Raw genomic sequence first — 16,623 nt, forward strand, 5'->3', positions numbered from 1 at the left:
AGATATAAAATACTAAAATTAATAATTTTTTTTTATATAAACTTGACCTCATTGTATAAAAATTACCTATTGTGACCTACGAAATCTATGATCTGTTACAAATATCGGCCGGAACTTTCACATCCCTACTTTCAAACCAACGATTCCCAATTTTGTCTTTTCTGTTCTCCTTCCTTCGTTCCCGTTCTGTCTCAAGACGCTCGTCATGGCGGAAACCTGTCAGATGGACTGCCCCATCACTACCAAGCTGATTCTGGACGAAGACGAGGAAACCAAGGAGGCGATGGTGTCGGTGCACGTACACCTGGTCACTAAACTGAAACCTCACCAAGTGGACGGTAAGGACAGAGGCGGTCTTCACACATAGAGGCCAGATGAAATCAAAATAGATGTTTGTCATTTCCTGGAAAATGGAAGAGAGAGAAAAAATAACGTTGCGTCATCCAGCCCACGGGGTATACTAATTTAGCAAGCTTAGCACTCTGCCTCTTAACTGAATTGAACAAATGTTCAATGTTAGCTTGCTAGCTAACGTCACTAATGTTTAGTGTGTAATGTTGCTAACATACGTTGCTAACGTAATGTGATTTTGGGCCATACTCTAATTTAGCCTCCGTCTCTTGTGTGTTTGTTCCAGGGGTACAGTTCATGTGGGACTGTTGCTGTGAGTCACTGAGGAAGACGGAGAAGTCTGGCGGTTCGGGCTGCATCCTGGCCCACTGTATGGGTCTGGGGAAAACCCTGCAGGTCAGAAGGCTTCTTCCCCCACATCCCCACGGCCACGGCCCCTTAACACATTGCCCGCCATAGGTTATGCCCATCAATATACCCAGTCTGCCACCACTGTAAGCCTATGGAGATGTTTTTACCTTCTTTGCAGGGCTATAACTTTTTAAATTGTATTGCTATATTGACATTACTATGGCCCATTCAACATCGAGTATCTATCGTTCAGGATGTAGGAACGTTTTACTTTTTCATTCATACATTGTTGTGTTAATACCTTCTAGAATATAAGTATGTTTTTAATCTTTTCTGCTGTAATTCCAAAAACGCTAGTTATAGATTATCGATTGCCGTTTCTAATCCGGGGTCGTTTATAATTCCTTGATCATCAGTAAGTGCTTTATGTAGTATGGGTGGATGTATTGATCAGATGGTTTGCAAACAAGGAAATGCACAATCGGGTTGAAAATAACGTTATATTCCTCTTACCGTGGGCCAATGAGACAGGCGGTGAAAGATCCCAATTATACGACGCCGATCGCCTAGGTCCATTTCCGGTTTGTATGGCGCAATAAACGCCGAAATCATATCGATGATTAAGTTTAGAAAGCGATCCATATGTACATAGTGTCTGTCGGGAGTCCCGTAACGAGATGTGACTGCCGGAGGACTTTCCTCGATGGACCAATGGCACTTCCTGTTTTGCGAGTGTAACTCGCCCGACCATCCACCAGGCGGCGGTATTGAGCCGTCGTTGCAGTCACATCTGGGGTCCAGCTGCAGCACCGGGGGTGGGTGGATGAATTATGAATGCCATGGTGAAAAAATGAAATATTGATCTCAAAAACGCTGTACAGCGATCCTGGCAGACAACGCATGGCGGGCAATAACGCTGTACAGCGATCTTGGCGTCCAATGTGTTAAGGATGAACCATTTAAAATAGCCACCTAAAACTTATTTGAACTGTGTGAAGAAACACACACGGAACAACTTTTAGCAGCATTTTTGAACGGACGGCAACATTCAAACATTCAAATTTGGCGCGTCACTCACAGTGTAGCAACAAGCATTTATGTGACAATTCAGGCTAGATTTGTCATCGGGTCGTAATGGATTGTGACTTTTTTCTGATATTCGATCCAGTATCTTTGGCTGCTATCGGAGCGCTTTGTCATGGAACAGCCATGGAAAAGTGATTTAGTTCTAGTTATAAAAAATGTGTCTCCCCGGTCTTCCTCTCTCCTCTCTCTTCTCCCTCCCTCTTTCTCTCTCCTACTTTTGTCAATTTCTCCAGTCATCCCTCTTTTCTGTCAGAAAAATGTGATAAAAATCTAATTCTAGGCTTAATTACAGTTATCTGGCACATGGTATAACTTATTCATAGCGTTCCGTCGCAGACATCTTGGTAGGCAGACGATGAGCTGTGGCATTGCGCCATATCGGTAGACACGGCACAGCGTGACAATTACCACAAACCCCAATCGCTGACCAGTACATGGGTTCCCGTGAGGCAGTGCCCCCCTTTTGTCTTTCCTTTGTCTTGACTGCAGTTCTCCTTTTGCCCTCTAGGTGGTGACATTCCTCCACACATTGCTGCTCTGTGAAAAGCTCAACTTCTCCACGGCGCTGGTGGTGTGTCCCCTCAACACCGTCCTCAACTGGCTCACTGAGTTTGAGAAGTGGCAGCACGGCCTGGACGACGCGGAGAGCTTAGAGGTAGGGGAGCCGGCGTCCTGACCTATCCGGCGGCTCTCGACCTTCATTTGGGGAGGGGATCACCGACAAGATAACGCAAAGTCATTATCATGTTTAAAATGTTTGGCATAGGTGTTTTCTTTATTTTTCCAAAAATATCTTTTGGTAGATTTTTATTTGTTTGTACTACCTGCCTGGTAGAGAGAGAGAGGAAGAACGGGAGACAGAGCGGGGGGAAGACATTCGGCAAAGGACGCCGGGTCCGGGAATCGAACCCGGGTCGGCCGCGCGTTACATGGGTCGCCACTTGGGTGCCCTATTTTTTTTATTTTTTATATATTTATTTTTAAATAATCACTATTTGAAGCTCTTATCCCAGTTGTAGTGATAGACCGATTAGCCCTACAGCCGCTTATATCTGCCAACAACCACACCCACGTGGCCAATTAACAGTTGTGGGACTCCCTGGGGAGCTGCCTGAGAAGTACTACCCCCCCCCCCCCCCCCCCCCATCTCTCTCCTCTCGACTACATACCTTCAGGGCTTCTTTCCTGTTTGCATTCTGCATCGCCAATAGATATGCTGAAGTGACGTAAGCTAACCCTACTCTGACCTTCTCTACCCGGAGAGCGCAGACAGACGAGTGTCGACTGATTTTTAAATCTATTGATATTTATTTTCAATAAATTATTTTGTTGGATACATTTTGTTCATTTAAAATAATAAGTACTCTGCAGATTTATTTTTTTATTTAACCTTTATTTATCCAGGCAAGCAAAGATCTACTGAAGAAAAGAAGATACATGTGTTTGTGTCTGTGTTATTATGAAATTGCTGTATTTTATTAGATAAAACTAAAACACATTGACCGCCATGTTCTCTAAATATCGGGCATCGTCCATTGAGAAACCCAGATCGGTCGACCACTATTACTAATCACATTAAATAGCCTGAAGAGGGAAATCTAGATTATTATTCAGTTTTGAAAGTTCATCCCGTTCACGCTGGACCGCGTTGTGAGGTCACGGGGAGCAGGCGTGACCTCCGTTTTTAGGAGCCGCCTACCAAAGAGGTCGAGAATCTGACTGACCTCCTGTGCCTCCTTCCCATTTGCTCTCCATTTCATAGATATGCCCCATCCGGGCTTAGCTGCAGTTCAGCTATTCAGTTTAGCTTTAGGTGTATTGATCCCGGGGTGCGTTTGTTTTGTTCGTCCGTGCCAGGTGACCGAGCTGGCCACGGTGAAGAAAGCCCAGGACAGAGCGCACGCTCTCCAGCGCTGGCAGGAGGACGGGGGCATCATGATCATCGGCTACGAGATGTACCGCAACCTCACGCAGGGACGCAACATCAAGAGCAAGAAGCTCAAGGAGGTCTTCCAGAAGACGCTGGTCGATCCAGGTAACCGTCACCAGAGATTCACGTTACACCTCTCGTAACTGCATGGATAGATTGGACCACGCAGTCAGTTGGGTCGATTATGGTACACATTTGAACTGATACCGGTACCTGGAATTCTGTACCGTACCCAACGGTACCTTTTTTCTGTACTTTACTCTCTGTAATAACAAACGTTTTATTACATTTGTAAAAAAAAAGTCCACACTTTTATTTTGTTATTCATCACACACACACACACACACACACACACACACACACACACACACACACACACACACACACAGAGGGAGAATAGAATCCACACAGATCCAGAGATGGTTAGGTAACGTTAACAGCTAAAGTTAGTTTTTTACCACGACTTGGGATGGCGAGAATGCAAGGGCATGTTAGACACATTGGACCCGCTGCTTGTCTGGCTGTTGGTGGGAGTGGCACTGGCTCACACACAAACAACAGAGTTTTCACTGCACATAGAAACAACATTACTCAGGAGAGGACTCATTACTCAGGAGAGGACTCGTCACAGGGCAATGAATAGCTAGATATCATAGCTTCTAAAATCTAAGGTCCGCACTGGTCTGTGTGCGTTATGAAATGACAATTATGTGTCATTGGAATTCCATTTATTTATTTATTTTTTCTAGTTCTAATCTACCTGCTCTCAAGATACCAAAATTTTGCACTACAGGGCTGTACAGTGTGAGATATGTCACACGTGCTACAGCAATATCTATCTGTGCGATGAATGGATTTACTTCAGTAGCACTGGTCCGATAGGCATTCGGTTCATATCGATACTCTTATTTTGAAAATCCTGTGGCGGGTCTCATTTCCGCCCCAAGCGCAGCTCCAGCCATAATATCTATGGCTCCGACGGCTAACAACGTTCGGTTCATATCGATACTCTTATTTTGAAAATCCTGTGGCAACTCGGCGAGTCATATCCACCCAGTCCGTGCTGTCTGCTGGCATTAGAGCAGAGCAGGGCTACACAGCAGGGCGCCTATTTTGCGACCCAAAATAAGTCTGTGGTGTTTTTTTTCCCACAACGGGTCAAATGCATCTAACATGCTTTGCATCGTCGCCATTCTTTTATGCTCACATCGCCCGAAATTAATGTTACGTTAGCGTAAGCTAACAAGCTAATCCTGATCAGAGGCAGAGCCATAGAGAGAACAGCAGAAAGTGTGGGGGGGGGGCTTTCTCCCTTTCTCTGTGTGTGTGTGCGTTTGGAAAGACGATGAAGTCAGGAGTATATTATAGTAAACTGAGGATTACTGAGGATGGACAGATTATGTTGATATTCAAATATAAAAATCTATATAATAATAAATGAATTCATGATCATCATGCAACATAAAACAATTGTAGAAACGGTTTGGGAGAGGAAGGGGTTTTAGGTTGCGTGTTGTGAGTTGTGAGTTCCAAAAAATTTTGCTTTAAGTTTAAAGCTCAATATATCAAAACGTGGCACTTTACAGTGAACAGGGGGTCTATTTGTATTAAAAACAATAGATAGGCAAATATCGTATCGTTGTCCAAAGAATCGATATCGTATCGTATCGTGATGAAACTGGTGATTCCCACCCCTAGTAGAGTCCATACATCCAACACCAAATCCCATAATTCCTTACACGCAACGTGTCTGGCTGTGTGACGTCAGCATGAAAATGACAGCCAAACATGGCACTGCAACTAAATAACACGAATACAATAGGCACATTTGTGACTGTTACAAATATAACACGTTTTATACTTGTGCTACAAGATTTTGGCCTGTGCTACAAAACGATCAACCTCTGTAGCACCAGTGCTATGTGCAAAAGTTTACATACAGCCCTGCACTAATTGATCAAGCATGAATTGGTACTCTGTAGTACCAACGTCATTTGGTCGGTACCCTTGGAAGTATGCTACCCAACCCTAGTGGTCAGTCATTAGAGCAATTTCACACCTTCCAATGGTTGCCCCTCTTGGGCCTAACAAAAATAATAGTTGGTTTCAGGTTGGTTGTCAGTTTGGCCATGGGTAGGTAGGGAATTTTTTTTTATTTTTTTTTTATTTTATTCTTTCCCACGGCGACTATGGATAGGGAATTTCTTTATTTAATTAACCCTTTCACTGCCACACGACAGAAGGTTAGCCCTTTACTATCACACAACCGACGGCGATGCTCCATCATTAGCATCATTAGCTCCGCGGATGCGGAGCTAATGATGCTAATGATGGAGCATCGCCGTCGGTTGTGTGATAGTAAAGGGCTAACCTTCTGTATTGTCACAGTGAAAGGGTTAACCGGCTGTCGTGTGGCAGTGAAAGGGTTAAAATGTTCACAACAACATGGATGCATGTACTCTACCAGCATGTTTAATATCCATAATACTAAATGTTTGACTAAGATTTCTATGAAACTTTATTCTTAAAAAAAAAAAAAAAAAAAAAAAAAAATGATTTTTTTTATTTTTTTATATATAATTTTTTTTTAAAACTCATAAAATATATTGGGTCGCACCTAAATCGGCAGGGTCGGTCGGCAACCTGAAACCAACCATTATTTTTGTTAGGCCTTGTTTGCCATCATTCAGGCCTCCTGATCTACCCCACATTTCAAAGCATCTCAATACGTCGTCCTCTTTTGCTGCTAATGTTAGCACTAACATTACAATACCAACAACAATTTGTATAGCTAATATCAGCTACCAAATGTTGCAGGTAACGCTAGGTATTGTTACTAAAGGTCTACTATCATTGCTTAACACTAGCTAGCATTTGTTGTAACATTTGAAGAAATGTTAACGCCAACCGCAATTGTGGGCAAGATTAGGAGGACTGAACGACTTCAAAGATGGCGGCAGCCATGCTTAATACAGTCTCCCATTAGTATGTTCTCTGTACTTTCTGGACGTTAATGTTTTCTGCTTTCTTCCTGCCTGCTCCCAGGTCCAGACTTTGTGATCTGTGACGAGGGTCACATCCTGAAGAACGAGGCGTCCGCCGTGTCCAAAGCCATGAACTCCATCCGGACCAGGAGAAGGATTATCCTGACCGGAACACCTCTTCAGAACAACCTCATAGAATGTGAGTTCCCTGCCTGGTCACTCCACACAGCCTGACATTCCTCCAACTCTGTAACTACCAATGAGTAACTAGCAGTCAGTAACTACCAGTCGGTAACCACCCATCAGTAACTACCAGTCGGTAACTACTAGGGGTGGGGGTAAAAATCGATACGTAGTAGTATCGCGATACTTTGCGTGGCGATACTGTATCGATACAGGGACACCAAGTATTGATATTTAATTATTCATTAAATATTTTTAATTTTTTTATTTATTTGTATAAGGAAGTTGCATTGTTCATTTCAATACCTGTAATAGTACAGTAGTCCACACACACACACACACACACACACACACACACACACACACACACACACACACACACACACACACACACACACACACACACACACACACACACACACGCATGCATTCAGTTAAGTTGGAATATGACTGTAATACAAACGGTTCAGTTTGTCAGGTACATGCAACACAGATTAGTGTTTACATCCGTCTGCTTGAGAAAATACCATGTTCTGCAATAAAAATGATTGAAGTGAGATGAACAGACTGAACTTTATTTTATTAGATATATTTAGTATCGCAATACTATCGTATCATGACGCAAGTATCGCGTGACGCAAGTATCGCGATAGTATCGTATCGTGAGGTCTCTGGCGATTCCCACCCCTAGTAACTACCCATCAGTAACCACTAGGGGTGGGAATCACCAGAGGCCTCACGATACGATACTATCACGTATCACGATACTTGAGTCACAATACGATAGTATTGCGATACTAAATATATTGCGATATGCTAAGTATTGCGATATTTATATTGCGATTTATTACCTTTTTTCAACTGCAAAGTAAAACTTTGTCAACATGTTTTATCTTAATAAAATAAAGTTCAGTCTGTTCATCTCACTTCAATCATTTTTATTGCAGAACATGGTATTTTCTCAAGCAGACAGATGTCAACACTGTAATCTGTGTTGCATGTACCTGACAAACTGAACTGTTTGTATTACAGTCATATTCCAACTTAACTGAATGCACACGTGTGTGCGTGTGGACTACTGTACTATTACAGGTATTGAAATGAACAATGCAACTTCCTTATACAAAAAAAAATATATATATATATATATATATATATATATTAACTATATATATAATTAAATATTGATACTTGGCGTCCCTGTATCAATACAGAATCGCCACGCAAAGTATCGCGATACTACTACGTATCGATATTTTCTCCCACCCCTAGTAACCACCCATCAGCAACTACCTATCAGTAACCACCCATCAGTAACTACCAGTCGGTAACACTAACCACCCATCGGTAACTAGAGATGAAATAATGTAAAATATATTAAATGTTTTTGTATTCAAGTCGTTGTTTTTTGCTGGGCTACCGGGAGCTTGTATGGAAACGCGCAGGAATTTAAATTAAATTATTTCAGTGCCAGTTCAGTGTCGCTATGTTTTTGCTAGTTTTGAAATCGGTCTAAAATATTGCTCTTCTAAGTGGTATTAAAAACGTCTTACATTTAACTTGTTGAAACCTACAGATACCCTGCATTTGCAACATACATGTTTGTGACTCCCACGTCCGTGTCCTATCCCCCAGACCACTGCATGGTAAACTTCATCAAGGAGAACCTGCTCGGCTCCGTCAAGGAGTTCAGGAACCGTTTCATCAACCCCATCTCCAACGGCCAGTGTGCCGACTCCACCATGCACGACGTGCGCATCATGAAGAAGAGGGCTCACATCCTCTATGAGATGCTGGCAGGCTGCGTCCAGGTACTGTCATACTTGGGAAAAAAACGGAAGGGTCGAAACGTTGTATCTGCTGCTATTATTTGTCACAATTAAAAACACCTTGGAGCATCAAAAGTGAGTTGCGAGCCCCGCTTTGTTTTATGTACTACTGTTTCTACACAGTTTGGCTCGGCACCAAGGAACGGAGGATGTGCGTTATTTATTTTTTCCAGTCTGCGTCCAGGTAACATAACTAGAAGAGGGCTCACATCCTCTATGAGATGCTGGCAGTTCTGCGTCCAGGTAACATAACTAGAAGAGGGCTCACATCCTCTATGAGATGCTGGCAGTTCTGCGTTCAGGTAACATAACTAGAAGAGGGCTCACATCCTCTATGAGATGCTGGCAGTTCTGCGTCCAGGTAACATAACTAGAAGAGGGCTCACATCCTCTATGAGATGCTGGCAGTTCTGCGTCCAGGTAACATAACTAGAAGAGGGCTCACATCAGTTTTTCTTTTTTAACATGGGTGACCTCAGTGGGAAACCAACTTCTAATCCTGCCAGTGTTAGGGTGATTGTCATAGGGTTATTGCCATATACAAGACCACTTCACCAGGTGTCTTGGAATAGACTAAGGGCCCTTTCTCACTCACTGCTCTGTGTCGAATCAGACCCGGCTCGCATCAGAAAAGGGTGTGTCTGTCTGAGTGAGAACGCTGTCCCCCGTCCCCGCCCCCCGTTGATTCGTCCCCGGGGGCGCTGAACCTGGACCGATGAAATAGGTGGTCTCAGGTGCGCACTAGTGGGGGCGGTTAGGCCTGGCAATTTTGTTTGCCATTGCTATGTCTATACATTGTTCGAATGCATTTATTTCTATTAGACCAGTGGTGCCCAACCAGTCGGCCGTGGTCGACCAGTAGATCAATGACATGCAATATAATTGCCACAAGCGATGGGATAATGTTAGCTTCTGAACAGGCTAGCTAACTAGCGTTAGCCGTTAGCCATTGCTGTATACCAGGGGTCAGGAACCTTTTTGACTGGGAGAGCCATAAAAGCCAAATATTTCTAAATATATTTCATTGAGAGCCATATAGTATTTTTAACATATAATAAATTAAATATGTCTTACTTTTAATGCGACTTCTGGTGCTGCATGGTTTTGCTGATGGCCTTGTAATCTGGTTCATACGTGGTGAGGTTGAGCTTCATGCAGGCGTTGAGGATTCCATCAGTTAAACGTGAGTGTAGGTTGGTCTTAATGTTCCTCATATGCAAGAATGACTGCCCACATGCATAATATGTAGAGCCAAACATGGTCAATACGGCAATACTCACGCTGCATTGTGTGGTATGTCACAGGAAGCTCGTTCCAAGTTTTAAGAATCAGCTGGTCTTCAGGTTGAAGATTTTTAATTTCTGTCCACTTGTGTTCCCTCGCCAGCTCTGCTCGCTATATCTTCAGCTACAGATACTATTAGCTGTATCTTCAAAACTAATTTCTGTTTACTTTAAAATGACACAGTATTATTAAGAAATATCACAAGTATTAAAAAAAAAAAAAAAAAAGAAAATGTTTTTTTTACTCAAATATTTATGGGAGCCATATGCTGTCACCAGAAGAGCCATATATGGCTCGCGAGCCATAGGTTCCCGACCCCTGCTGTATACTATACTTTCTTGTTCGAATGCATTTATTTCTATTAGACCAGTGGTGCCCAACCAGTCGGCCGTGGTCGACCAGTAGATCAATGACAATCAATATAATGCATATAATCGATGCAGCAATGTTACTAGTAAAGGCTAAGCTAACTAGCGTTTAGCCGTTAGCTTAGCGCTATCGTTAAAACGCTCAAAAGCGGACTCTACAACACCATCCATTCGTGATAAAATGGGGTGGGTTATATTGACAAGGCTTGACAACAGAGGTTCAAATATAACTTCATATTTATTAGTTATTTGTTTCTTTATATCAGCATCCATTCTCCAGTCTCCGTGTTAACACTTCCTGTGTTTACATTTCGAGCGTGACATCATCGACTACGGCAAGCTTACAAGCTCAAAACGCAAACCGTAAACAAAACCCAGAGCGCACCAAGACTGAAGTGTGTACACAAACTAGAGGGGGGAGAGGGGGGGGGGGGAGTTCGGCACGGAACTCGGAATGAGGACGGCACGGAGCTGATTCGACCCCGATGTTGAGTGAGAAAGCCCCCTTAAGAACTGCTCAGTCTTCTCTCTCTGTCTCTCTCTCTCCCTCTCCCCCCATCTCTCTTTCCCTTCCTCCCTCTCTCTCTCTCTCACTCCACTAAGCAGACTCTTTGTCCCACAGAGAAAAGACTACACCGCGCTGACCAAGTTCCTGCCTCCCAAGCACGAGTACGTGCTGTCAGTACGAGTCACGCCCCTCCAGTGTAAACTCTACAGGTACTACCTGGAGCACTTCACAGGTGAGCCACCCCTCTAAGCCCCAGCAGCCCACTTCCTCTGCTCTTCCTCTGTGTTTGTTTCCTCAGTGCTCCTGCAGGTCGTTCCAGCGTGTCTGGAAGAGGAAAGGAAGGTTTTTGTCTTTGCACTCTTACTCTTTCCCTCTCTTTCATGGCACATTGTTAAGTCGTTTAGTGGTCTTAAGTCTCAGAATGTGGCCCGCAGACAGCCTGGACGTGTGTGTGTGTGTGCGTGTGTTTGTGTGCGTGTGTGTGTGTAAGAGTGGCAGCTGGCAGAATGCCGCAGGCAGGTTTTAAGCCCAGTTTCCCACGTCTCCCCCTCTAATGAAGAGCTCTGGGAGAGGGAGAACCGACGAGGGGCGAGAGGGGGGGGGGGGGGGGGGGGGCAGGGCGGGCGAAAGAGAAAGAATGAGGGGGAATGGGGTGGGGGGTATAAAGAGGGGGAATTTATAATAAAACACAAGATACTTGTGCCCTAATGATAAAGATAAGCGCTTGATGAAGAAATAGAAATCCAATCCCTTTTGTCAAAAGAAAGTAACATGCCTACAAATAATTTGACTATGGATCACTCACTATAAATGTATTACATGGCCCATGCCCCTTTGATGTGAGCTTCAGGTATTGACAATGCAGATGCTACATACCCTACCACATGGCCCCTAATGCGCACCACAGCCAACAAATAGAGAGGCAGTGAGAGCCGGGGTTATCAAGTGGGAGCCTCCCTTCACTGGTGTTTTGTTACCAAACAGTAACCCTTTCACTGCGACAACAGTAGTTCTGGTTCTGGAGGTCCTAGACCCTGTCCTCTATAGTTCTGGAGGTCCTAGACCCTGTCCTCTATAGTTCTGGTTCTGGAGGTCCTAGACCCTGTCCTCTATAGTTCTGGAGGTCCTAGACCCTGTCCTCTATAGTTCTGGAGGTCCTAGACCCTGTCCTCTGTAGTTCTGGAGGTCCTAGACCCTGTCCTCTGTAGTTCTGGAGGTCCTAGACCCTGTCCTCTATAGTTCTGGAGGTCCTAGACCCTGTCCTCTATAGTTCTGGAGGTCCTAGACCCTGTCCTCTGTAGTTCTGGAGGTCCTAGACCCTGTCCTCTATAGTTCTGGAGGTCTGAGACCCTGTCATCTGTAGTTCTGGTTCTGGAGGTCTGAGACCCTGTCCTCTGGAGGTCTGGTTCTGGAGGTCCTAGACCCTGTCCTCTATAGTTCTGGAGGTCCTAGACCCTGTCCTCTATAGTTCTGGAGGTCCTAGACCCTGTCCTCTGTAGTTCTGGTTCTGGAGGTCTGAGACCCTGTCCTCTATAGTTCTGGTTCTGGAGGTCCTAGACCCTGTCCTCTGTAGTTCTGGTTCTGGAGGTCTGAGACCCTGTCCTCTATAGTTCTGGTTCTGGAGGTCCTAGACCCTGTCCTCTGTAGTTCTGGTTCTGGAGGTCTGAGACCCTGTCCTCTATAGTTCTGGTTCTGGAGGTCCTAGACCCTGTCCTCTGTAGTTCTGGTTCTGGAGGTCTGAGACCCTGTCCTCTATAGTTCTGGAGGTCTGAGACCCTGTCCTCTATAGTTCTGGTTCTGGAGGTCTGAGACCCTGTCCTCTGTAGTTCTGGTTCTGGAATTCGGAAACCCTGTCCTCTATTGACCCGCTCACCAGTCCCGTCCGACGTTACACGGTCTGTGACTGTGATCCGTGAGTCATCTTCCGCCCTGCGTTCTCGCAGACTCTAGGGGTATTTTTCCGGTATTTGTTGTAGCTTTTTTTTTGGGAAAGAGTGATGTGGAAAGAAAGAAGGGGAAGAGAGGGATGGAGACGGAGAGAGAGGGGAATGGAGAAAGAGATAGAGATGGAGGAAAGGAGACAGAGGGGGAGAAGGAGAGAGGGAAGGAAAGAGAGATGGAGAGAGAGAGGGGAATGGAGAAAGAGATAGAGAGGGGGAGAAGGAGAGAGGGAAGGAAAGAGGGATGGAGAGAGAGAGGGGAATGGAGAAAGAGATAGAGAGGGGGAGAAGGAAGGAAAGAGATGGGGGAGAGAGAAGGGAATGGAGAAAGAGATAGAGGGGGAGAAGGAGAGAGGGAGGGAAAGAGATGGGGGAGAGAGAGAGGGGAATGGAGAGAGGGAGGGAAAGAGAGGGAGGGATTGAGAAGGGGGGTATGTGTGTGTGTGTGTGTGGTATGTGCAGTGGCTCATTACGGCAGCTTTTCCACACCGCGCGCCGCTGATGTTTTGACTGCAGCTCTGGACCCCCAGCGTTGTGTCTTTCTCTGTGGCCTCCAGACCACCACCACTCTGTGGGGGTAGGGGCTGTCCTCCAGACCACCACCACTCTGGGGGCTTAGAGGGATAACTAGACTCCATTTTAATTGTCCTCTCCCTCGTCCCGTGTCCCTCTGTCCTTCAACTCTGCCCCTGAACCCCCTCTCCGTTGGCCAGCGGCTCTGTTTGCAAAGCTGGCTAATTTAACACAACGGACGGACACGTCGTTGGTAGATTAGCTTCGGAAAAAAGGACGCCACAGGCGACGCCGTCCAAATGATTCTCTGGTTCGGCTGTCGAACCGTGGCCCCGCTTCGCACCGTAGCGTTGTCACGTTTTACACACGTCGTTCACCGACGGAGACACACTGCGCTGGGCACGTGCAGAAAGAAGAAACAAAGTCGGCGGTATGAAAGCGCTGCATCCCCAGCAGCACATTATTGTTCTGTTGCCGATACTGGAGTGCGAGGGAGTGGCACCTCGGCTGCAGCTGTTCGTAGGCTGTCATCGAGTACAAGGAGAGAGATAGACACACACGCACGCACGCACGCACGCACACACACACACACACACACACACACACACACAGACAGACAGACAGACGTTCTTACTCTCGCACTCCGCTGTGCAGGTGTGGGGAACGCCGTGGAAGGGGGCAAGGGCCGCGCCGGGACCAAACTCTTCCAGGATTTCCAGGTGCTCAGCAGAATCTGGACCCACCCCTGGTGTCTTCAGCTGGACTACATCAGCAAGGAAAATAAGGTGAGAGGGCGAACGAGACGGGCACGTGGCAAAGAACCACACACACACACAGGCACAGATACACACACACACAGACATGCACACATGCTGTCTCACATTAAAAGCTAGGAATGCGTTACCACAAATCGTGTGCGCACTCTGCAGGAGGGGACAATCACACAGACACTGGCACCGCAGCATATTTTCCTATTACACATCATTTCTGCTGCCCATCATCCCGCTTACAGCGGTGTGTCTGTTGACCTTCATCGCAGCACGGTTCGAGCCTAATGTGTGTGCGTGTGCGCTCTCTCTCTCTCTCTCTCTCTCTCGCAGGGCTACTTCGACGAGGACAGCATGGAAGAGTTCATCGCCTCCGAGACCGAAGAGTCCTCCGCTAGTATGACCTCAGAGGAGGAAAAGGCGAAGAAGTAAAAATAACTCAGTCGGTTTTCCCCCAGAGCTAGAGACCAGAGCTGGAGCTGCCCCATAGACAATGAATGATGTCAAATCTGGGGCTGCCCCATAGACAATGAATGATGTCAAATCTGGGGCTGCCCCATAGACAATGAATGATGTAAAATCTGGAGCTGCTCCATAGACAACGAATGATGTCAAATCTGGAGCTGCTCCATAGACAATGAATTATCTCTCTCTCTGATGTCTAGCTTTAGGAAAGATTGGCGCATGTTCACCAATACTGACTAAGCTGACCCGGGTTGAAGGAAGAACATTAGTTGAATTCTCACGATGGGTGACGTTCCCCTTTTAACTGCCCCCTCATGGTTCTTGTGTGTTTCTTGCCTCCGCCCGTCTCCACCCTGTCCTTCCTGCTGACAGGAAGAAGCGCGGGAAGGGGAAGAGGAACGACTCGGACTCTGACAGCGATGAAATGGAGGTGATAAAGGAGTGGAACACCAGCTCCCGGGGCGGGAACCCCGGGCAACGCAACAGGGCCGAGCCTGTGGAGGAGGGTAAGAGAGACGGAGTTCACCTTTAAACACCATCTAGACCGGGGGATCTCAAACTTTTTTATACCACGACCCCGTTTTATTTAGGATTTTCTTTTTGGCGACCCCACACTTAACGTCACAGTAACCAAATGCGTCCACATTTTTATAGGATTCTATCACATTTTCATAACGATAGCGAATATAACTTACCCTGCGCTGTTTTCATTGTGGTTTCTTACAAATTAATGATGTTTTATTTGTCCTTTTTATGCGGATAACATTCAAATCTTAAATTGTACCATTATGTTCCCGTTTAGACAACAAACATAATGCTAATGATGCACTTTTGTTAAGATAATTGGGTGACCATTCTCGATCACTGTACTCCGGTACCATTAATAGTTTAACGCTGTTCCAGATCGCGTTTTCCTAATCTGGTGCTGACCAGTGACCTGTGACCTGTGCTAAAGGTCTTGGGAATTGTATTCATGTTGTAGTCATAACATTTTCACCTTTTAATTTTAAACCAATGCTGCCATCTACTGACAACAGAAAGTGTTGTGTATCGTCAACTTGAGAGGCTACCCGCACTTCCGTAAACACCGTCGCCCAAAACACATCCTAGAGATTCCCACTTTTTACTGGTACATACCGGTAGGTTCATATCTAATAGTCTTTAGATGACTAAATATTGATGAATACTGATGAAATTTTATATATATTCTAAAATAAGTATAATTTCACTTCATCTACCTGTTGACATGAAATTCCCAAACGCTGACTGTAAAAAAAGCCTGGATGTCGCGCAAAATGGGGCGTGACCGAATTTGGTCCCAGACAATAAGAGTGACTGAGATTGGTCTATGTTCCGTTAATGTATCACGTAATTTCAACGTGGAATTAAGGAATATCAAAATAACACACGTTGTTAAACTTGATCATGCATATTTGTTTGAACATTTTATTACAGCACTATGTTATCAATACACATTTATAAAATTAGGCATATTTAGCCTAAATATGTTGCCAGAACATTAAAAAAAAAAAAATGTGACAATGCGCGACACCACTCACCTACCCACGACCCCACTTTGGGTCGCGACCCGTAGTTTGAGAACCGCTGATCTAGACGAAAGAGAAAAGAAGTGGCTCCTTGTACGGGAACAGAAATAGGGTCGTTGAAGTGGTCTTTCTATCCGTCTCGGATTATGGAGATGTGATTTATAGACATGCCCTACTGCTCCTGTTCTTAAGCCCTTAAGGATTCTGGACCCTCAGATTTATCACCAGTGATTTTAGATCAGATTAGTACTGTACAACGAAAAGAAGTTTGGCATCCAACCAGAGTGCAAATATTGCAGTAAAAGTGCAACAGCAATATACAATGTACAAGTTATTAAACTGGGTACAAAATATATGAATTGGTAGTCATTTAGCTGATGCTTTTATCCAAAGCCACTTACAGATTGTGAACAACAAGTCAGCAGGAGGGGTACACCTCTGGTATTGTTTGTCAAATAGTGTCGAGCTTGAGTGTTAAACTAGGTGCATAGTAGTATAGACATATTAGCATGATGGG

At 45.1% G+C, this 16,623-nt stretch overlaps 1 protein-coding gene across 2 annotated transcripts in view; it reads left to right on the plus strand.

Moving 5' to 3' along the window:
• Positions 1-16,623, plus strand: part of atrx (ATRX chromatin remodeler) — a 94,943-nt gene that overhangs the window by 37,739 nt on the left and 40,581 nt on the right. For both annotated transcript variants that reach the window (XM_084332199.1, XM_084332200.1), the window contains 10 exons: positions 197-338; positions 638-747; positions 2,297-2,443; positions 3,646-3,823; positions 6,764-6,901; positions 8,521-8,696; positions 10,989-11,106; positions 13,982-14,112; positions 14,428-14,522; positions 14,932-15,065. In XM_084332199.1, the coding sequence (XP_084188325.1) occupies positions 197-338; positions 638-747; positions 2,297-2,443; positions 3,646-3,823; positions 6,764-6,901; positions 8,521-8,696; positions 10,989-11,106; positions 13,982-14,112; positions 14,428-14,522; positions 14,932-15,065 (1,369 nt within the window). The remainder of the gene's footprint in view (positions 1-196; positions 339-637; positions 748-2,296; positions 2,444-3,645; positions 3,824-6,763; positions 6,902-8,520; positions 8,697-10,988; positions 11,107-13,981; positions 14,113-14,427; positions 14,523-14,931; positions 15,066-16,623) is intronic.

This window comes from Notolepis coatsorum (assembly GCF_963971535.1).
Source record: "Notolepis coatsorum genome assembly, chromosome: 16".
Taxonomy (NCBI): domain Eukaryota; kingdom Metazoa; phylum Chordata; class Actinopteri; order Aulopiformes; family Paralepididae; genus Notolepis; species Notolepis coatsorum.